At 57.2% G+C, this 23,341-nt stretch overlaps 1 protein-coding gene across 2 annotated transcripts in view; it reads right to left on the reverse strand.

The window, feature by feature from the left end:
- Positions 1-22,350, reverse strand: part of CDK5 (cyclin dependent kinase 5) — a 57,540-nt gene extending 35,190 nt beyond the window's left edge. The window contains exons 1-11 of one of the 2 annotated variants that reach the window (XM_063924653.1): positions 22,217-22,350; positions 18,264-18,352; positions 18,117-18,184; positions 17,481-17,541; positions 17,201-17,257; positions 16,010-16,105; positions 12,643-12,717; positions 12,470-12,566; positions 12,210-12,281; positions 12,022-12,080; positions 8,344-8,424 (exon numbers count right to left, since the gene is read on the reverse strand). In XM_063924653.1, coding sequence (XP_063780723.1) covers positions 8,344-8,424; positions 12,022-12,080; positions 12,210-12,281; positions 12,470-12,566; positions 12,643-12,717; positions 16,010-16,105; positions 17,201-17,257; positions 17,481-17,541; positions 18,117-18,184; positions 18,264-18,352; positions 22,217-22,253 — 792 coding nt within the window. In that variant the 5' untranslated portion in view covers positions 22,254-22,350. Of the gene's footprint in view, positions 1-8,343; positions 8,425-12,021; positions 12,081-12,209; positions 12,282-12,469; positions 12,567-12,642; positions 12,718-16,009; positions 16,106-17,200; positions 17,258-17,480; positions 17,542-18,116; positions 18,185-18,263; positions 18,353-22,139 lie in introns of both variants that reach the window. The other variant, XM_063924652.1, reaches the window with a different exon arrangement.
- Between the last annotated feature and the right edge of the window lie 991 nt (positions 22,351-23,341).

A 23,341-nucleotide genomic window follows, 5' to 3' on the forward strand; every position in this document is an offset into this window, starting at 1 on the left:
CGCGGCCTCCACAATCATCCGATCACTAAGAGACGCGGCCACCCCAATCATCCGATCACTAAGAGACGCGGCCTCCCCAATCATCCGATCATTAAGAGACGTGGCCTTCCCAATCCGATCATTAAGAGACGCGGCCTCCCCAATCATCCGATCACTAAGAGACGCGGCCTCCCCAATCATCCGATCACTAAGAGACGCGGCCTCCCCAATCATCCGATCACTAAGAGACGCGGCCTCCCCAATCATCCGATCACTAAGAGACGCGGCCTCCCCAATCATCCGATCATTAAGAGACGCGGCCTCCCCAATCATCCGATCACTAAGAGACGCGGCCTCCCCAATCATCCGATCACTAAGAGACGCGGCCTCCCCAATCATCCGATCACTAAGAGACGCGGCCTCCCCAATCATCCGATCACTAAGAGACGCGGCCTCCCCAATCATCCGATCACTAAGAGACGCGGCCTCCCCAATCATCCGATCACTAAGAGACGCGGCCTCCCCAATCATCCGATCACTAAGAGACGCGGCCTCCCCAATCATCGATCACTAAGAGACGCGGCCTCCCCAATCATCCGATCACTAAGAGACGCGGCCTCCCCAATCATCCGATCACTAGGAGCGGCGGCCTCCCCAATCATCCGATCACTAGGAGCGGCGGCCTCCCCATCACTAAGAGACACGGCCTCCCCATGCATCCGATCACTAAGAGACGCGGCCTCCCCATATATGCGATCACTAAGAGACGCGGCCGCCCCAATCTTCCGATCACTAAGACACGCGGCCTCCCCAATCATCCGATCACTAAGAGACGCGGCCTCCCCAATCATCCGATCAGTAAGAGACGCGGCCTCCCCACTCATCCGATCAGTAAGAGACGCGGCTTCCCCACTCATCCGATCAGTAAGAGACGCGGCCTCCCCAATCATCCGATCACTAAGAGACGCGGCCTCCCCAATCATCCGATCACTAAGAGACGCGGCCTCCCCAATCATCCGATCACTAAGACACAGCCTCCCCAATCATCCGATCACTAAGAGACGCGGCCTCCCCAATCATCCGATCACTAAGAGACGCGGCCTCCCCAATCATCCGATCACTAAGAGACGCGGCCTCCCCAATCATCCGATCACTAAGAGACGCGGCCTCCCCAATCATCCGATCACTAAGAGACGCGGCCTCCCCAATCATCCGATCACTAAGAGACGCGGCCTCCCCAATCATCCGATCACTAAGAGACGCGGCCTCCCCAATCATCCGATCACTAAGAGAAGCGGCCTCCCCAATCATCCGATCACTAAGAGACGCGGCCACCCCAATCATCCGATCACTAATAGACGCGGCCTCCCCAATCATCCGATCACTAAGAGAAGCGGCCTCCCCAATCATCCGATCACTAAGAGACGCGGCCTCCCCAATCATCCGATCACTAAGAGACGCGGCCTCCCCATACATCCGATCACTAAGAGACGCGGCCTCCACAATCATCCGATCACTAAGAGACACGGCCTCCCCAATCATCCGATCACTAAGAGACGCGGCCTCCCCATACATCCGATCACTAAGAGACGCGGCCTCCACAATCATCCGATCACTAAGAGACACGGCCTCCACAATCATCCGATCACTAAGAGACACGGCCTCCCCAATCATCCTATCACTAAGAGACGCGGCCTCCCCATACATCCGATCACTAAGAGACGCGGCCTCCACAATCATCCAATCACTAAGAGACACGGCCTCCCCAATCATCCGATCACTAAGAGACGCGGCCTCCCCAATCATCCGATCACTAAGAGACGCGACCTCCCCAATCATCCGATCACTAAGAGAAGCGGCCTCCCCAATCATCCGATCACTAAGAGACGCGGCCTCCCCAATCATCCGATCACTAAGAGACGCGGCCTCCCCAATCATCCGATCACTAAGAGACGCGGCCTCCCCAATCATCCGATCACTAAGACACAGCCTCCCCAATCATCCGATCACTAAGAGACGCGGCCTCCCCAATCATCCGATCACTAAGAGACGCGGCCTCCCCAACCATCCGATCACTAAGAGACGCGACCTCCCCAACCATCCGATCACTAAGAGACGCGGTCTCCCCAATCATCCGATCACTAAGAGACGCGGCCTCCCCAATCATCCGATCACTAAGAGACGCGGCCTCCCCAATCATCCGATCACTAAGAGACGCGGCCTCCCCAATCATCCGATCACTAAGAGACGCGGCCTCCCCAATCATCCGATCACTAAGAGACGCGGCCTCCCCAATCATCCGATCACTAAGAGACGCGACCTCCCCAATCATCCGATCACTAAGAGACGCGACCTCCCCAATCATCCGATCACTAAGAGACGCGGCCTCCCCAATCATCCGATCACTAAGAGACGCGGCCTCCCCAATCATCCGATCACTAAGAGACGCGGCCTCCACAATCATCCGATCACTAAGAGACGCGGCCTCCCCAATCATCCGATCACTAAGAGACGCGGCCTCCCCAATCATCCGATCACTAAGAGACGCGGCCTCCACAATCATCCGATCACTAAGAGACGCGGCCACCCCAATCATCCGATCACTAAGAGACGCGGCCTCCCCAATCATCCGATCACTAAGAGACGCGGCCTCCACAATCATCCGATCACTAAGAGACGCGGCCACCCCAATCATCCGATCACTAAGAGACGCGGCCTCCCCAATCATCCGATCATTAAGAGACGTGGCCTTCCCAATCCGATCATTAAGAGACGCGGCCTCCCCAATCATCCGATCACTAAGAGACGCGGCCTCCCCAATCATCCGATCACTAAGAGACGCGGCCTCCCCAATCATCCGATCACTAAGAGACGCGGCCTCCCCAATCATCCGATCACTAAGAGACGCGGCCTCCCCAATCATCCGATCATTAAGAGACGCGGCCTCCCCAATCATCCGATCACTAAGAGACGCGGCCTCCCCAATCATCCGATCACTAAGAGACGCGGCCTCCCCAATCATCCGATCACTAAGAGACGCGGCCTCCCCAATCATCCGATCACTAAGAGACGCGGCCTCCCCAATCATCCGATCACTAAGAGACGCGGCCTCCCCAATCATCCGATCACTAAGAGACGCGGCCTCCCCAATCATCCGATCACTAAGAGACGCGGCCTCCCCAATCATCGATCACTAAGAGACGCGGCCTCCCCAATCATCCGATCACTAAGAGACGCGGCCTCCCCAATCATCCGATCACTAGGAGCGGCGGCCTCCCCAATCATCCGATCACTAGGAGCGGCGGCCTCCCCATCACTAAGAGACACGGCCTCCCCATGCATCCGATCACTAAGAGACGCGGCCTCCCCATATATGCGATCACTAAGAGACGCGGCCGCCCCAATCTTCCGATCACTAAGACACGCGGCCTCCCCAATCATCCGATCACTAAGAGACGCGGCCTCCCCACTCATCCGATCAGTAAGAGACGCGGCTTCCCCACTCATCCGATCAGTAAGAGACGCGGCCTCCCCAATCATCCGATCACTAAGAGACGCGGCCTCCCCAATCATCCGATCACTAAGAGACGCGGCCTCCCCAATCATCCGATCACTAAGACACAGCCTCCCCAATCATCCGATCACTAAGAGACGCGGCCTCCCCAATCATCCGATCACTAAGAGACGCGGCCTCCCCAATCATCCGATCACTAAGAGACGCGGCCTCCCCAATCATCCGATCACTAAGAGACGCGGCCTCCCCAATCATCCGATCACTAAGAGACGCGGCCTCCCCAATCATCCGATCACTAAGAGACGCGGCCTCCCCAATCATCCGATCACTAAGAGACGCGGCCTCCCCAATCATCCGATCACTAAGAGACGCGGCCTCCCCAATCATCCGATCACTAAGAGACGCGACCTCCCCAATCATCCGATCACTAAGAGACGCGGCCACCCCAATCATCCAATCACTAATAGACGCGGCCTCCCCAATCATCCAATCACTAAGAGACGCGGCCTCCCCAATCATCCAATCACTAAGAGACGCGGCCTCCCCAATCATCCGATCACTAAGAGAAGCGGCCTCCCCAATCATCCGATCACTAAGAGAAGCGGCCTCCCCAATCATCCGATCACTAAGAGAAGCGGCCTCCCCAATCATCCGATCACTAAGAGAAGCGGCCTCCCCAATCATCCGATCACTAAGAGAAGCGGCCTCCCCAATCATCCGATCACTAAGAGACGCGGCCACCCCAATCATCCAATCACTAATAGACGCGGCCTCCCCAATCATCCGATCACTAAGAGACGCGGCCTCCCCAATCATCCGATCACTAAGAGAAGCGGCCTCCCCAATCATCCGATCACTAAGAGAAGCGGCCTCCCCAATCATCCGATCACTAAGAGAAGCGGCCTCCCCAATCATCCGATCACTAAGAGACCCGGCCTCCCCAATCATCCGATCACTAAGAGACGCGGCCTCCCCAATCATCCGATCACTAAGAGACGCGGCCTCCCCAATCATCCGATCACTAAGAGACGCGGCCTCCCCAATCATCCGATCACTAAGAGACGCGGCCTCCCCAATCATCCGATCACTAAGAGACGCGGCCTCCCCAACCATCCGATCACTAAGAGACGCGGTCTCCCCAATCATCCGATCACTAAGAGACGCGGCCTCCCCAATCATCCGATCACTAAGAGACGCGGCCTCCCCAATCATCCGATCACTAAGAGACGCGGCCTCCCCAATCATCGATCACTAAGAGACGTGGCCTCCTCATGCATCCGATCACTAAGAGACGCGGACTCCCCAATCATCCGATCACTGAGAGACGCGGCCTCCCCAATCATCCGATCACTAAGAGACGCGGACTCCCCAATCATCCGATCACTAAGAGACGCGGCCTCCCCAATCATCCGATCACTAAGAGACGCGGCCTCCCCAATCATCCGATCACTAAGAGACGCGGCCTCCCCAATCATCCGATCACTAAGAGACGCGGCCTCCCCAATCATCCGATCACTAAGAGACGCGGCCTCCCCAATCATCCGATCACTAAGAGACGCGGCCTCCCCAATCATCCGATCACTAAGAGACGCGGCCTCCCCAATCATCCGATCACTAAGAGACGCGGCCACCCCAATCATCCGATCACTAAGAGACGCGGCCTCCCCAATCATCCGATCACTAAGAGACGCGGCCTCCACAATCATCCGATCACTAAGAGACGCGGCCACCCCAATCATCCGATCACTAAGAGGTGCGGCCTCCCCAATCATCCGATCACTAAGAGACGCGGCCTCCCCAATCATCCGATCACTAAGAGACGCGGCCTCCCCAATCATCGATCACTAAGAGACGTGGCCTCCTCATGCATCCGATCACTAAGAGACGCGGACTCCCCAATCATCCGATCACTAAGAGACGCGGCCTCCCCAATCATCCGATCACTAAGAGACGCGGACTCCCCAATCATCCGATCACTAAGAGACGCGGCCTCCCCAATCATCCGATCACTAAGAGACGCGGCCTCCCCAATCATCCGATCACTAAGAGACGCGGCCTCCACAATCATCCGAATACTAAGAGACGCGGCCTCCACAATCATCCGATCACTAAGAGACGCGGCCTCCCCAATCATCCGATCACTAAGAGACGCGGCCTCCACAATCATCCGATCACTAAGAGACGCGGCCACCCCAATCATCCGATCACTAAGAGGTGCGGCCTCCCCAATCATCCGATCACTAAGAGACGCGGCCTCCCCAATCATCCGATCACTAAGAGACGCGGCCTCCCCAATCATCGATCACTAAGAGACGTGGCCTCCTCATGCATCCGATCACTAAGAGACGCGGACTCCCCAATCATCCGATCACTAAGAGACGCGGCCTCCCCAATCATCCGATCACTAAGAGACGCGGCCTCCCCAATCATCCGATCACTAAGAGACGCGGCCTCCACAATCATCCGAATACTAAGAGACGCGGCCTCCACAATCATCCGATCACTAAGAGACGCGGCCTCCCCAATCATCCGATCAGTAAGAGACGCGGCCTCCCCAATCATCCGATCACTAAGAGACGCGGCCTCCACAATCATCCGATCACTAAGAGACGCGGCCTCCCCAATCATCCGATCACTAAGAGACGCGGCCTCCCCAATCATCCGATCACTAAGAGACGCGGCCTCCCCAATCATCCGATCACTAAGAGACGCGGCCACCCCAATCATCCGATCACTAAGAGGTGCGGCCTCCCCAATCATCCGATCACTAGGAGCGGCGGCCTCCCCATCATTAAGAGACACGGCCTCCCCATGCATCCGATCACTAAGAGACGCGGCCTCCCCATACATGCGATCACTAAGAGACGCGGCCGCCCCAATCTTCCGATCACTAAGACACGCGGCCTCCCCAATCATCCGATCACTAAGAGACGCGGCCTCCCCAATTATCCGATCACTAAGAGACGCGGCCTCCCCAATCATCCGATCACTAAGAGACGCGGCCTCCCCAATCATCCGATCACTAAGAGACGCGGCCTCCCCAATCATCCGATCACTAAGAGACGCGGCCTCCCCTATCATCCGATCACTAAGAGAAGCGGCCTCCCCAATCATCCGATCACTAAGAGAAGCGGCCTCCCCAATCATCCGATCACTAAGAGACGCGGCCTCCCCAATCATCCGATCACTAAGAGACGCGGCCTCCCCAATCATCCGATCACTAAGAGACGCGGCCTCCCCAATCATCCGATCACTAAGAGACGCGGCCACCCCAATCATCCGATCACTAAGAGACGCGGCCTCCCCAATCATCCGATCACTAAGAGACGCGGCCTCCACAATCATCCGATCACTAAGAGACGCGGCCACCCCAATCATCCGATCACTAAGAGACGTGGCCTCCTCATGCATCCGATCACTAAGAGACGCGGACTCCCCAATCATCCGATCACTAAGAGACGCGGCCTCCCCAATCATCGATCACTAAGAGACGCGGCCTCCCCAATCATCCGATCACTAAGAGACGCGGCCTCCCCAATCATCCGATCACTAAGAGACGCGGCCTCCCCAATCATCCGATCATTAAGAGACGCGGCCTCCCCAATCATCCGATCACTAAGAGACGCGGCCTCCACAATCATCCGATCACTAAGAGACGCGGCCTCCCCATACATCCTATCACTAAGAGACGCGGCCTCCCCAATCATCCGATCACTAAGAGACGCGGCCTCCCCATACATCCGATCACTAAGAGACGCGGCCTCCCCATACATCCGATCACTAAGAGACGCGGCCTCCCCATACATCCGATCACTAAGAGACGCGGCCTCCCCATACATCCGATCACTAAGCGACGCGGCCTCCCCATACATCCGATCACTAAGAGACGCGGCCTCCACAATCATCCGATCACTAAGAGACGCGGCCTCCCCAATCATCCGATCACTAAGAGACGCGGCCTCCCCAATCATCCGATCACTAAGAGACGCGGCCTCCACAATCATCCGATCACTAAGAGACGCGGCCTCCCCGTGCCTCCGATCACAGATGGTAGAAACGTGGCCATTCCATGCATCATAGAGACTGAAGAGACGTGGAACTAGCAGGAGAGATAAATAAGTAGAACGCAGCGATCTACGGCTGCCCGGCCTCTGCGCACAGTACGCGCCAAGTACCAGCATTCCCTGCCACAGTTATACGGCGGCTCCGTGATGACGTCCTTATAGGCAGCCATATTTAAAGTTGCCAAATAGGAAAGAATATTAAAATGGGCAAAAGAACTCGGACACTGGATGGGGTATAGGTGGAAGAGGGTAACAGGCGGCAGAGTCCGGGTCTCAGGTGTCAGGCTAGAAGACAGCGTGTGTACAATGGCGGATGCAGCTGCAGATGTCGCCAGTACAGAAACAGCCGAATGTCTGCTATGGTGTAACTGCGGCATGTGGGGGACGCTGTGACGGAAGCGTTATGAATAGAGCAGTTCTAGGAAATACTAGTAACATGGAACATTGTCAGTGTATGTACTACAATGCCAGGGCAACGTAATGGCGCCTTGATTTATAATGAACTCATTGAAAAATAAAGAATTTGATTCCAAACATCTAAGTAGGTGTCTCTATTGAGGTAGGTGTCTCTATTGAGGTAGGTGTCTCTATTGAGGTAGGTGTCTCTATTGAGGTAGGTGTCTCTATTGAGGTAGGTGCCTCTATTGGTCTCGCATCTAATGGTTCGGAAAACACTACTAACATTGGACTGCGCTAATTACCAACCTGCCTGCGAGCAATAGACGGTGGCATTAGGAATGGAGGTTGAGCAAATGTTAAGCGTACAAGCCAGGGAGAACAGAGTACCTGTAGCAGATCCCGGCCGGTGGCGTTCAGCTTGGGCACAACGTTCACCAGAGACGTGGTAGCGGGATACATAGGGTACGGCTGGAAGAAAAACCTGGAGATTAGCAGATGGAACAGGTCTACGAGGTTACAGGTCCGTCAGTCACATGACAATCCCGCTTCATAAGAATTCTTATAGGTAATGGACTCGCCCCTAATTCATATTGTTTATCTGGGCTCCACCTCCACAGGAGCATGGTGTGCAGTGTAGACAGCAGCGCGTTAGGCCCATTGACCACACCTGCTGAATTGGCACGTGGAACCGACAGAGGATTGCCCAGAGGAAGGCTGTTCCACAGGAAGCTACTACAGAGGTGTCCTAAGCCAGGCCCAGCTAGATACCAGGACCTTTGGGAACGTGTGCTCCAGTGGCGTAACTACTGTCCCCGCAGTCCTCGCGGTGGCTTAGGGGCGAGGGGCTGCGGGGGCGCCACTGACTTAGAACAGATTGACATGCGGACGAGCGTCCGCATGTCAATCTGCGGTCTCCTCTCCCTCCCTGCTGTGTTGGAGGGACACGGAGCACATCGTGCGTCTCTCCTGTGTCCCTCCCTGGCTCTCTCTCCCCCGGCCGGTCTAAGGAAGTGCCGTTCGTGAGCTCTGATTGGCTCACGAACCGGCACTTCCTTTATTAGACCAGCGGGGGAGAGCCAGGAGGGACACAGGAGAGACGCGCGATGCGCTCCGTGTCCCTCCAACACATGGGGGGGGGGGCCCGGGGGAGCAGGCACTGGGGGCATATACCTGGCACTGTGGGGGCAGATCTGGCACTGGGGGCATATACCTGGCACTGTGGGGGCAGATCTGGCACTGGGGGCATATACCTGGCACTGTGGGGGCAGATCTGGCACTGGGGGCATATACCTGGCACTGTGGGGGCAGATCTGGCACTGGGGGCATATACCTGGCACTGTGGGGGCAGATCTGGCACTGGGGGCATATACCTGGCATTGTGGGGGGAAGCTCTGGCACTGGGGGCATATACCTGGCACTGTGGGGGCAGATCTGGCACTGGGGGCATATACCTGGCACTGTGGGGGCAGATCTGGCACTGGGGGTATATACCTGGCACTGTGGGGGCAGATCTGGCACTGGGGGCATATACCTGGCACTGTGGGGGGAAGATCTGGCACTGGGGGCATATACCTGGCACTGTGGGGGGGGAAGATCTGGCACTGGGGGCATATACCTGGCACTGTGGGGGGGGAAAGATCTGGCACTGGGGGCATATACCTGGCACTGTGGGGGGGGGGGGGAGGGGGGAGATCTGGCACTGGGGGCATATACCTGGCACTGTGGGGGGGGAAAGATCTGGCACTGGGGGCATATACCTGGCACTGTGGGGGGAAGATCTGGCACTGGGGGCATATACCTGGCACTGTGGGGGGGGGAAAGATCTGGCACTGGGGGCATATACCTGGCACTGTGGGGGGGGGAAGATCTGGCACTGGGGGCATATACCTGGCACTGTGGGGGGGGAAAGATCTGGCACTGGGGGCATATACCTGGCACTGTGGGGGGGGAAAGATCTGGCACTGGGGGCATATACCTGGCACTGTGGGGGCAGATCTGGCACTGGGGGCATATACCTGGCACTGTGGGGGAATATCTGGCACTGGGGGCATATACCTGGCACTGTGGGGGAATATTTGGCACTGGGGGGAGCAGGCACTGAGGGGGCATATGTGGCACTGTGGGGGAATATTTGGCACTGGGGGGAGCAGGCACTGAGGGGGCATATGTGGCACTGGGGGGGGGGGGGGTATATGTGGCACTGGGGGCATGTACCTGGCACTGTGGGGGAATATCTGGCACTAGGGGCATATACCTGGCACTGTGGGGGAATATCTGGCACTGGGGGCATATGTGGCACTGGGAGCATGGCCCTAGCAACAAGCACTACCCCCTAGCAACGAGCATGACACCCAGTGCATGAAACCCCTGGCAACGAGCATGACACCCTGAGCATGAAAACCCCTGGCACCGTGCATGGAACCAAGAGCATGAAACCCCTGGCAACGAGCAGGTAATTTAAAAGTAATTGGAAGCCTTACTGTAGAACTTAATGTGTAATGGGCATTATGGTGTGTGGCATAATGTATCACGGACATTGCGGTGTGTGTCATAATGTATCAGGCATTACGGTGTGCTGTATACTATATCACGGGCATTGTGGTATGTGGTATAATGTCTCAGGATCATTGTGGTGTGTGTCATACTGTGTCACAGACATTGTATGTGCTATAATGTATCAGGGGCATTGCAGTGTGTAGCATAATGTATAACGGGCATTGCGATTCCTGTCATAATGTGTCACAGGAATTACGGTGTGTGGCATAATGTGTCGGGGGCATTACAGTGTGTGCATATTGTGTCATGTGCATTATTGTGTGTGGAATAATGTCTAAGGGCCATTGCAGTATGTGGAATAATGTATACTGGGCATTACTATAAGGAGGAAAAATGACAAATAATGTAAGGGGCATGAATCAGGATTTTTTTTCTTTCCTGTGGTGGCCAACGTCTGGGCGTGCAGGTTGCAAAACTGAGGTATAAGGTAAGTCTTTTCCTGCAATGCCACGCCCTCCACGCAAAGCCACGCCCATTTCGACAAAGCCACACACCCTTTTTGCCGGCGCACGCCTGCGGCGCGCGCATTTTTCTACCTTTGCTAGTGCCATTTACAGGGGGTATGGGGGGGGGGGGGGGGGGGGAGGGGGGGGCGCCAAAGGATTTTTTGGCTTGGGGGAGAAAAATTTCTAGTTACGCCACTGGTGTGCTCCATATGTAACCCCAGGCTGGTGATGGAGCTTCTAGACGGCTGCCACCAGGAGACATTCAGTTAGCTGCAAGGATACCTACTTATGTTTCTGAGCAAATTATGGTGATGATAAAATCGTTCATTTAGTGCACACTAAACAGAAATGGGCAAAGTAAGCATATTGCACCAGGCAATCGTTACCTTCACGTTGCATGCTGTAGGACACTACCACAGAACCACGCAGCTGACTGACCACCCACGCCACGAGACTTGGACGCAAAATTACATTTAAAAAAGTTCACTTCAGTTTTCGGTTACTTGCTGGGAGAAGACCCCAAGCCCAGACATACCCGGTTACTGTGGTGTTTTTGCACCACCCTTAATACCCTTGTGCACCTTTTACTTTCTGAAGAAAACGAGGAGACAGAAGCCAGAAAGTGGTAATTGCCCAATTGAGTCGCTGTGTTCAGGCCCATCACTGGTTCATAACATACACCTACCTACATCGCATAGGATCAAGCGGATACAGATGAAGCTTATTCTAAGTGAATGTGAAGAATTGAGACGCTGCTCTTGTTTTAGCGTTACCGATGTTTAGGAATTTTACAGTACTAACTGGAAGGTAATTTTTTTCATTTTTTCAATGTTTATGTGAATTCATCAAAATAAAAAGGTTTTCATACATAAGTTAATTCATTTTAGTGGCTGATGCAAGCCCAGCAATAAATACACTTTCAGGTTCTTTTTGTGAGGTTGGTAATACCTCCTTGGTTGCCGCTGCAGACCTTTACAGATCTCCGGTAATTCTTGCGGCGCCCAGTTCATACCTCGGCAGTTCCAGCTTATATCCCACTTCTAACACCAATTCCTACACTCACCTTATAGTCTGGTAACTTTGTCATAGCTGGCCACTGCTCTTCTGTTGGCGTCCCAAGCAATGTACGGCGAGTTAAGGAGAGCTACAGACGCAATCTTCCGCCACAGAAGAACGCACAGTACATGTTACTATGTCATTATGGGAACGGACCACTTACACTCATTCTCACACCCAAAGTTTAAAAAGGATATCGGAAGATCCGCTTCAGTTGGTCGTCTACATCATTACCGGGGAACAGCGGCCTCCCGGCATTGGCCAGCTCTGACAAGTGAAGAAAAGGAACACTCCATTATGGGATAGAGAGGGGTCTGGGAAGAACTGGATCAGTCCCTATTACATTACTTTATAATGAAATGGAAGAGAACAGGAACAGCTTTATAGCACGGATACGTTATTGTGTCTCAGTCTGGTCAGTAAGACACAAACCAATAATTCACGCCCCTCTTTACCTGCAAAGATGCAGCCAGCTGACCACATGTCTATGGAAGTGGAGTAAAGTTTGGCACCAAATAGTACATCAGGCGGGCGATACCACAGCGTCACCACCTGGAAACAGAGAAAGATGAAGACAGAACAGCAGATGCCCATGGAGAGCTCAGTATACCGGCAGAACAGATCTTACCTCTGCGGAGTAACAGCGTACCGGGATACCGAATGCTCTGGCGAGGCCGAAGTCCGCAAGCTTCAACTCCCCGTTCTGAAACAGACAGCGTTCGTTCACACAGGTACACCACCCAATGACTGGGACTTACACGCAGAACAGAAAGAAGCAGATGCAATCACGGAGCAAAGTGCGCTCAGAAGACAACGTTCTACGAATATATTACAGACTCTCTAGCACGTATCCTAGTACAGAGCTGACCTATCCTGATCCCCGTTCTATGTGACGTATCCTAGTACAGAGCTGACCTATCCTGATCCCCGTTCTATGTGAGGTATCCTAGTACAGAGCTGACCTATCCCGATCCCCGTTCTGTGTGACCTACTCTAGTACAGAGCTGACCTATCCTGATCCCCGTTCTATGTGACCTACTCTAGTACAGGGCTGACCTATCCCGATCCCCATTCTATGTGACCTACTCTAGTACAGAGCTGACCTATCCTGATCCTCGTTCTATGTGACGTATCCTAGTACAGAGCTGACCTATCCTGATCCCCGTTCTATGTGACGTATCCTTGTACAGAGCTGACCTATCCCGATCCTCGTTCTGTGTGACCTACTCTAGAGTACAGAGCTGACCTATCCTGATCCCCGTTCTATGTGAGGTATCCTAGTACAGAGCTGACCTATCCCGATCCCCGTTCTGTGTGACCTACTCTAGTACAGAGCTGACCTATCCTGATCCCCGTTCTATGTGACCTACTCTAGTACAGGGCTGACCTATCCCGATCCCCATTCTATGTGACCTACTCTAGTACAGAGCTGACCTATCCTGATCCTCGTTCTATGTGACGTATCCTAGTACAGAGCTGACCTATCCTGATCCCCGTTCTATGTGACGTATCCTTGTACAGAGCTGACCTATCCCGATCCCCGTTCTGTGTGACCTACTCTAGTACAGAGCTGACCTATCCTGATCCCCGTTCTGTGTGACCTACTCTAGTACAGAGCTGACCTATCCTGATCCCCGTTCTATGTGACGTATCCTAGTACAGAGCTGACCTATCCTGATCCCCGTTCTATGTGACGTATCCTAGTACAGAGCTGACCTATCCTGATCCCCGTTCTATGTGAGGTATCCTAGTACAGAGCTGACCTATCCTGATCCCCGTTCTATGTGAGGTATCCTAGTACAGAGCTGACCTATCCTGATCCCCGTTCTATGTGAGGTATCCTAGTACAGAGCTGACCTATCCCGATCCCCGTTCTGTGTGACGTATCCTAGTACAGGGCTGACCTATCCCGATCCCCATTCTATGTGACCTACTCTAGTACAGAGCTGACCTATCCTGATCCCCGTTCTATGTGACCTACTCTAGTACAGGGCTGACCTATCCCGATCCCCATTCTATGTGACCTACTCTAGTACAGAGCTGACCTATCCCGATCCTCGTTCTGTGTGACCTACTCTAGTACAGAGCTGACCTATCCTGATCCCCGTTCTATGTGACGTATCCTAGTACAGAGCTGACCTATCCTGATCCCCGTTCTATGTGAGGTATCCTAGTACAGAGCTGACCTATCCCGATCCCCGTTCTGTGTGACCTACTCTAGTACAGAGCTGACCTATCCTGATCCCCGTTCTATGTGACCTACTCTAGTACAGGGCTGACCTATCCCGATCCCCATTCTATGTGACCTACTCTAGTACAGGGCTGACCTATCCCGATCCCCATTCTATGTGACCTACTCTAGTACAGAGCTGACCTATCCTGATCCCCGTTCTGTGTGACCTACTCTAGTACAGGGCTGACCTATCCCGATCCCCATTCTATGTGACCTACTCTAGTACAGAGCTGACCTATCCTGATCCTCGTTCTATGTGACCTACTCTAGTACAGGGCTGACCTATCCCGATCCCCATTCTATGTGACCTACTCTAGTACAGAGCTGACCTATCCTGATCCTCGTTCTATGTGACGTATCCTAGTACAGAGCTGACCTATCCTGATCCCCGTTCTATGTGAGGTATCCTAGTACAGAGCTGACCTATCCCGATCCCCGTTCTGTGTGACCTACTCTAGTACAGAGCTGACCTATCCCGATCCCCGTTCTATGTGACCTACTCTAGTACAGGGCTGACCTATCCCGATCCCCATTCTATGTGACCTACTCTAGTACAGGGCTGACCTATCCCGATCCCCATTCTATGTGACCTACTCTAGTACAGAGCTGACCTATCCTGATCCCCGTTCTGTGTGACCTACTCTAGTACAGGGCTGACCTATCCCGATCCCCATTCTATGTGACGTATCCTTGTACAGAGCTGACCTATCCCGATCCTCGTTCTATGTGACGTATCCTAGTACAGAGCTGACCTATCCTGATCCCCGTTCTATGTGACCTACTCTAGTACAGGGCTGACCTATCCCGATCCCCATTCTATGTGACCTACTCTAGTACAGAGCTGACCTATCCTGATCCTCGTTCTATGTGACCTACTCTAGTACAGGGCTGACCTATCCCGATCCCCATTCTATGTGACCTACTCTAGTACAGAGCTGACCTATCCTGATCCTCGTTCTATGTGACGTATCCTAGTACAGAGCTGACCTATCCTGATCCCCGTTCTATGTGACGTATCCTTGTACAGAGCTGACCTATCCCGATCCTCGTTCTATGTGACGTATCCTAGTACAGAGCTGACCTATCCTGATCCCCGTTCTATGTGACGTATCCTTGTACAGAGCTGACCTATCCTGATCCCCGTTCTATCTGACCTACTCTAGTACAGAGCTGACCTATCCTGAGTTTGGAGACAGCATCAGAGCAGCTTCCCCCTGCACACAGGACAGAGGTCTCTGCAGTAACAGTGACTGGGAATATCTACAGTTAGGAATCTTTATGAAATATCTCTGGATAAATTGGCCTATGTTACATAATGTGTCCCCCCCCCCCCTCGATCTCCAGTCCATGACCCCATGCCAGCTTCTGTGCGCTCCACCCCTCCCCGCAGCCAGCTTCTGTGCGCTCCACCCCTCCCCGCAGCCAGCTTCTGTGCGCTCCACCCCTCCGCCAACCAACTTCTGTGCGCTCCACCCCTCCGCCAGCCAGCTTCTATGTGCTCCACCCCTCCCCGCAGCCAGCTTCTGTGCGCTCCACCCCTCCCCCCAGCCAGCTTCTGTGCGCTCCACCCCTCCCCGCAGCCAGCTTCTGTGCGCTCCACCCCTCCCCCCAGCCAGCTTCTGTGCGCTCCACCCCTCCCCCCAGCCAGCTTCTGTGCACTCCACCTCTCCCCCCAGCCAGCTTGTGTGCGCTCCAGCCCTCCCCACCCAGCCAGCTTCTGTGCGCTCCAGCCCTCTGCCCTCAAGCCTGTGTGGATTCTCACCCTGTTGATGAGCAGATTCTGTGGCTTGAGGTCTCGGTGCAGGACGTTGCGGCTGTGGCAGAAGGCCAGACCTTTCAGCAGCTGGTACATAAAGGACTAACAAAGACACAGAAGCAGAGTGATAATAGCCAGTAATACTTTATACAGAAAGTTATAATACACCCTGACCCACATAGATTATGATGGAACTAGGGCGGAGGGATCTCTACAAAGGACGGGTCTGATTCACTCATTACTGAGCACATTAATGATTTTATTCTAAAACACGACCCTGTATTAAGCAAAGGGTAATTCCAAACAGAGAGCAGGGGCGCCAACCAAAACATGTCCCCACCACGCCCCCCGAGCCACGTCCCCCCCCGAGCCACGTCCCCACCACACACCCCGAGCCACGTCCCCACCACGCCCCCGAGCCATGTCCCCTCCACACCCCGAGCCATGTCCCCACACCACCCACCAAGCCATGTCCCCACCACACCCCTAGCCACGTCCCCACCACACCACCCACCGAGCTATGTCCCCACCCCCCCCACCCCGAGCCACGTCCCCACCACACTCCACGAGCCACGTCCCCACCACCCATGTCCCCACCACACCCCGAGCCATGTCCCCACCACTCCACCCACCAAGCCACGTCCCCACCACACCACCCACCGAGCCATGTCCCCACCACACCCTGAGCCACGTCCCCACCACCCATGTCCCCACCACACCCCGAGCCATGTCCCCACCACACCACCCACCGAGCCATGTCCCCACCACACCCTGAGCCACGTCCCCACCACCCATGTCCCCACCACACCCCGAGCCACGTCCCCAACACACCACCCACCAAGCCATGTCCCCACCACACCCCTGGCCACGTCCCCACCACACCACCCACCGAGCCATGTCCCCACCACACTCCTAGCCACGTCCCCACCACCCACCAAGCCATGTCCGGACCACACCACCCACCAAGCCATGACACCACCACACCCTGAGCCATGTCCCCACCACACCCCGAGCCACGTCCCCACCACCCATGTCCCCACCACACCCCGAGCCAAGCCATGACCCCACCACCCCACGAGCCATGTCCCCACCACACCACCCACCGAGCCATGTCCCCACCACACCCCTGACACCACAGTTTATGCCAAGTTGACCTTAAGCACCGCAGGTGATGCCGCCCTGGCAGAGAAACCTCACCTTAACAATCTCTGGGTCCAAGTCCCCATTACAGCTGTCAAAGTACTTCTTCAGGTCCTGAAACACAGAGGAAGAAGAGCTGACAATCATGGACACACACACTACACACAGCGAGAGCTCATGGATTTATAACATTATAATGTGACATATAGGAAGCAGCCAGATCCTCCACCATCATCAGACCATCCACAGCGGCCACCACAGCTGAGCGATAGTCTCCTTCATAGACGCAGCAATCAGAGCTCAGAACCTGCACAGCGGATGGAAAACGAGCGCTCACCTGATCGCAGTACTCAAACACGAGCGTCAGCTTCTTGTCACTGTGCAGAACGTCATGTAACCTGTGAAGACAACTCACTGTCAGTCTGGAAACGCACAGTCTCTCTGGGGGCCGGGACTGGGGGGGGGGCAGTCTCTCTCTGGGGGCCGCGACTGGGGGGGGCAGTCTCTCTCTGGGGGCCGCGACTGGGGGGGCAGTCTCTCTCTGGGGGCCGGCACTGGGGGGGCAGTCTCTCTCTGGGGGCCGGGACTGGGGGGGGGCAGTCTCTCTCTGGGGGCCGGGACTGAGGGGGGCCTGTCTCTCTCTGGGGGCCGGGACTGGGGGGGCAGTCTCTCTCTGGGGGCCGGGACTGGGGGGGCAGTCTCTCTCTGGGGGCCGGGACTGGGGGGGGGGGGGCAGTCTCTCTCTGGGGGCCGGGACTGGGGGGGGGGGGGCAGTCTCTCTCTGGGGGCCGGGACTGAGGGGGGCCTGTCTCTCTCTGGGGGCCGGGACTGGGGGGGGCCAGTCTCTCTCTGGGGGCCGGGACTGGGGGGGCAGTCTCTCTCTGGGGGCCGGGACTGGGGGGGCAGTCCACTGAATTCAGGGTTGGGAACACCCTTCTACCACAATTCCACCATTAATTAGTCGCCTCGTTACCTAACGATGTTCTTGTGTTTCAGCTCTTTCAGTAAGCAGATCTCCCGGAGAGCGGAGCTGGGAACGCCCTGCAGAGACACCCACATGTTATATCAGGTACCAGCAGCCGTACCACCATTCCCCTGGCCTACCACCCGGCGCTCTCACCTCATCATCGTCATCCAGTCGCACGCGCTTCAGAGCCACAATCTCATGGGTCTCGCGGTTTTTAGCTTTAAACACAGTTCCATAGGTACCTGAGCAAGACAATGACAGACATGAGAACACGGGAAGAACATGGGTCGTATGTAACCAGACATATCTCCTGTGCTGTGAGAGGTCGTCTGGGGACGGGACTCTGCGTGCAGGGATCAGGGACAGGGCGCATGGATCAGGGACAGGGCGCTGGGCGTGTTAGGATCAGGGCACTGGGTGCAGGGATCAGGGACAGGGCGCTGGGCGTGCAGGGATCAGGGCGCAGGGATCAGGGCGCAGGGATCAGGGCTCTGGGCGCAGGGATCAGGGCGCAGGGATCAGGGCGCAGGGATCAGGGCTCTGGGCGCAGGGATCAGGGCACTGGGCGCAGGGATCAGGGCACTGGGCGCAGGGATCAGGGCACTGGGCGCAGGGATCAGGGCACTGGGCGCAGGGATCAGGGCACTGGGCGCAGGGATCAGGGCACTGGGCGCAGGGATCAGGGCACTGGGCGCAGGGATCAGGGCACTGGGCGCAGGGATCAGGGCTCTGGGCGCAGGGATCAGGGCTCTGGGCGCAGGGATCAGGGCTCTGGGCGCAGGGCTCTGGGCGCAGGGATCAGGGCTCTGGGCGCAGGGATCAGGGCGCAGGGATCAGGGCACTGGGCGCAGGGATCAGGGCACTGTGCGCAGGGATCAGGGCACTGTGCGCAGGGATCAGGGCACTGTGCGCAGGGATTAGGGCACTGGCTCTGGGCGCAGGGATCAGGGCACTGGGCGCAGGGATCAGGGCACTGGGCGCAGGGATCAGGGCACTGGGTGCAGGGATCAGGGCACTGGGTGCAGGGATCAGGGCACTGGGCGCAGGGATCAGGGCTCTGGGATCAGGGCTCTGGGTGCAGGGAACTGGGCTCTGGGTGCAGGGAACTGGGCTCAGGGAACTGGGTGCAGAGATCAGGGCACTGGGCGCAGGGATCAGGGCTCAGGGATCAGGGCTCTGGGCGCAGGGATCTGGGCGCAGGGATCAGGGCGCAGGGATCAGGGCGCAGGGATCAGGGCACTGGGCGCAGGGATCAGGGCACTGGGCTCTGGGCGCAGGGATCAGGGCTCTGGGCGCAGGGATCAGGGCACTGGGCGCAGGGATCAGGGCACTGGGCGCAGGGATCAGGGCACTGGGCGCAGGGATCAGGGCACTGGGCGCAGGGCTCTGGGAGCAGGGATCAGGGCTCTGGGCGCAGGGATCAGGGCGCAGGGATCAGGGCACTGGGTGCAGGGATCAGGGCACTGGGCGCAGGGATCAGGGCACTGGGCGCAGGGATCAGGGCACTGGGTGCAGGGATCAGGGCACTGGGCGCAGGGATCAGGGCACTGGGCGCAGGGATCAGGGAACTGGGCGCAGGGATCAGGGCACTGGGCGCAGGGATCAGGGCACTGGGCGCAGGGATCAGGGCACTGGGCGCAGGGATCAGGGCACTGGGATCAGGGCACTGGGCGCAGGGAACTGGGTGCAGGGATCAGGGCACTGGGTGCAGGGATCAGGGAACTGGGTGCAGGGATCAGGGAACTGGGTGCAGGGATCAGGGAACTGGGTGCAGGGATCAGGGCTCTGGGCGCAGGGATCTGGGCGCAAGGATCAGGGCGCAGGGATCAGGGCGCAGGGATCAGGGCGCAGGGATCAGGGCGCAGGGATCAGGGCTCTGGGTGCAGGGATCAGGGCGCAGGGCTCTGGGCGCAGGGATCAGGGCACTGGGCGCAGGGATCAGGGCACTGGGCGCAGGGATCAGGGCACTGGGCGCAGGGATCAGGGCACTGGGCGCAGGGATCAGGGCTCTGGGCGCAGGGATCAGGGCTCTGGGCGCAGGGATCAGGGCACTGGGCGCAGGGATCAGGGCACTGGGCGCAGGGATCAGGGCACTGGGCGCAGGGATCAGGGCACTGGGCGCAGGGATCAGGGCACTGGGCGCAGGGATCAGGGCACTGGGCGCAGGGATCAGGGCACTGGGCGCAGGGCTCTGGGAGCAGGGATCAGGGCTCTGGGCGCAGGGATCAGGGCGCAGGGATCAGGGCACTGGGTGCAGGGATCAGGGCACTGGGCGCAGGGATCAGGGCACTGGGCGCAGGGATCAGGGCACTGGGCGCAGGGATCAGGGCACTGGGCGCAGGGATCAGGGAACTGGGCGCAGAGATCAGGGCACTGGGCGCAGGGATCAGGGCACTGGGCGCAGGGATCAGGGCACTGGGCGCAGGGATCAGGGCACTGGGCGCAGGGATCAGGGCACTGGGCGCAGGGATCAGGGCACTGGGCGCAGGGATCAGGGCACTGGGCGCAGGGATCAGGGCACTGGGATCAGGGCACTGGGCGCAGGGCACTGGGTGCAGGGATCAGGGAACTGGGTGCAGGGATCAGGGAACTGGGTGCAGGGATCAGGGAACTGGGTGCAGGGATCAGGGAACTGGGTGCAGGGATCAGGGAACTGGGTGCAGGGATCAGGGAACTGGGTGCAGGGATCAGGGAACTGGGTGCAGGGATCAGGGAACTGGGTGCAGGGAACTGGGAACTGGGTGCAGGGATCAGGGAACTGGGTGCAGGGATCAGGGCACTGGGTGCAGGGTTCAGGGCACTGGGTGCAGGGATCAGGGAACTGGGTGCAGGGATCAGGGAACTGGGTGCAGGGATCAGGGAACTGGGTGCAGGGATCAGGGAACTGGGTGCAGGGCACTGGGTGCAGGGATCAGGGCACTGGGATCAGGGCACTGGGTGCAGGGATCAGGGCACTGGGTGCAGGGATCAGGGCACTGGGTGCAGGGATCAGGGCACTGGGTGCAGGGATCAGGGCACTGGGTGCAGGGATCAGGGCACTGGGTGCAGGGATCAGGGCACTGGGTGCAGGGATCAGGGCACTGGGTGCAGGGATCAGGGTGCAGGGATCAGGGACTGGGTGCAGGGATCAGGGACTGGGTGCAGGGATCAGGGACTGGGTGCAGGGACTGGGTGCAGGGATCAGGGACTGGGTGCAGGGATCAGGGCTCTGGGCGCAGGGATCAGGGCGCAGGGATCAGGGCTCTGGGCGCAGGGATCAGGGCACTGGGCGCAGGGATCAGGGCTCTGGGTGCAGGGATCAGGGCTCTGGGTGCAGGGATCAGGGCTCTGGGTGCAGGGATCTGGGTGCAGGGATCTGGGTGCAGGGATCTGGGTGCAGGGATCAGGGCACTGGGTGCAGGGATCTGGGCACTGGGTGCAGGGATCAGGGAACTGGGTGCAGGGATCAGGGAACTGGGTGCAGGGCACTGGGTGCAGGGATCAGGGCACTGGGTGCAGGGATCAGGGCACTGGGTGCAGGGATCAGGGCACTGGGTGCAGGGATCAGGGTGCAGGGATCAGGGTGCAGGGATCAGGGACTGGGTGCAGGGATCAGGGCACTGGGTGCAGGGATCAGGGCACTGGGTGCAGGGATCAGGGCACTGGGTGCAGGGATCTGGGCACTGGGATCAGGGAACTGGGTGCAGGGATCAGGGAACTGGGTGCAGGGATCAGGGAACTGGGTGCAGGGATCAGGGAACTGGGTGCAGGGATCAGGGCACTGGGTGCAGGGATCAGGGCACTGGGTGCAGGGATCAGGGCACTGGGTGCAGGGATCAGGGCACTGGGTGCAGGGATCAGGGCACTGGGTGCAGGGATCAGGGCACTGGGTGCAGGGATCAGGGACTGGGTGCAGGGATCAGGGACTGGGTGCAGGGATCAGGGCACTGGGTGCAGGGATCAGGGCACTGGGTGCAGGGATCAGGGCACTGGGTGCAGGGATCAGGGCACTGGGTGCAGGGACCAGGGCACTGGGATCAGGGCCGGTACATAGAGCTCTCCAGCTCAGGACACGAACTAGGCCGCACATCCCCGGACTCTCATAGCTCCTCGCCGCCGGCTCTCACCCTCTCCGATCTTCTCCAGCTTCTCGTACTTCTGCATGTTGCCGGCACAGCTGTCAGGCCGCGGTCACACTGCGCATGTGCGACACCTCCCCGCCACGCCCACTTGCTCATCAGCCGTGCCCAGAGGCGGGTCTCTAGCATATCAATGGGCGGGGTTAATTCTGTACGAGGCGTGTCTTTAAAATTCTGCCTGTGACAGCGATCACAATGGTCAAGTCATACTGAGGGGCGTGGTTATCAGAATCACGTGATCTCTCTAGCGCTCGTCGGCCGCCATGTTGGTACACCTTTGCTTTGTTTAAAGGAGGCAGAATCCTCCGGGACATGGAGCGCCTCTATTGTGCTCACCTTTTATGACACAGCGGCCGCCATCTTGGTACACCTTTGTTGAGGTAGCATCAGTTGTACACATTACTCATGCTGCAGCCGCCATCTTGGTACACCTCTGTGTAGGGCGCAGCTGCTGTAATCAGGAACATGACACTACTAGGCCCCAATAGGCAGACATGGTGACTGGCCTGTATGTGCTGTAACTAGCAGCAGGGGACACCACTGGGGGGTCCCACAACTCTTCCACAGCACCCAGTGGTGGGCCCATCCCCTCCTGAGGTGCACTGTACATGGTCACTCTGTTAGAGGGTCACTTACCTGGCGGAGCATCACTGATAAAACCAGGCTGCTTCTGTCAGGTCTATAAATAATGCACCTGATAGTGGGGTGTCTGGCCATACTCCACCCGGTGGCCCCTCCACTGCATTCCCTCAATGGGCTCTTCCTGCCTCAGTCTGACGCTGCAGCCGGCAATCGCCCCACTACCTGGGGCTGTAGAGCGGCCCCCACACCCCACACCACCGTCTACTTGTATCATTGCTAAGCAGGGGCTGGGACTTCCATATTGCCTCTGGCCCTTCCCTCTGATCAGCCACAGGGGGAAGTGGAGCGCATCCAGGCCGCAGCCTATTGCACCGGGACCATGGGGCTCCTAAACACTGAGGGGCAAATCCGGAGTATAGCATGTGATCACATCCCAAAGAAAACGCCGTATTATTTCTATATAGCCATAGCAAACGCTTCCAGCTTAGTGTGTCTAGGAAATGCGTCACCTTTTATACAGAAATGACGGGC

Source organism: Pseudophryne corroboree, chromosome 5, assembly GCF_028390025.1.
Source record: "Pseudophryne corroboree isolate aPseCor3 chromosome 5, aPseCor3.hap2, whole genome shotgun sequence".
Lineage (NCBI taxonomy): Eukaryota > Metazoa > Chordata > Amphibia > Anura > Myobatrachidae > Pseudophryne > Pseudophryne corroboree.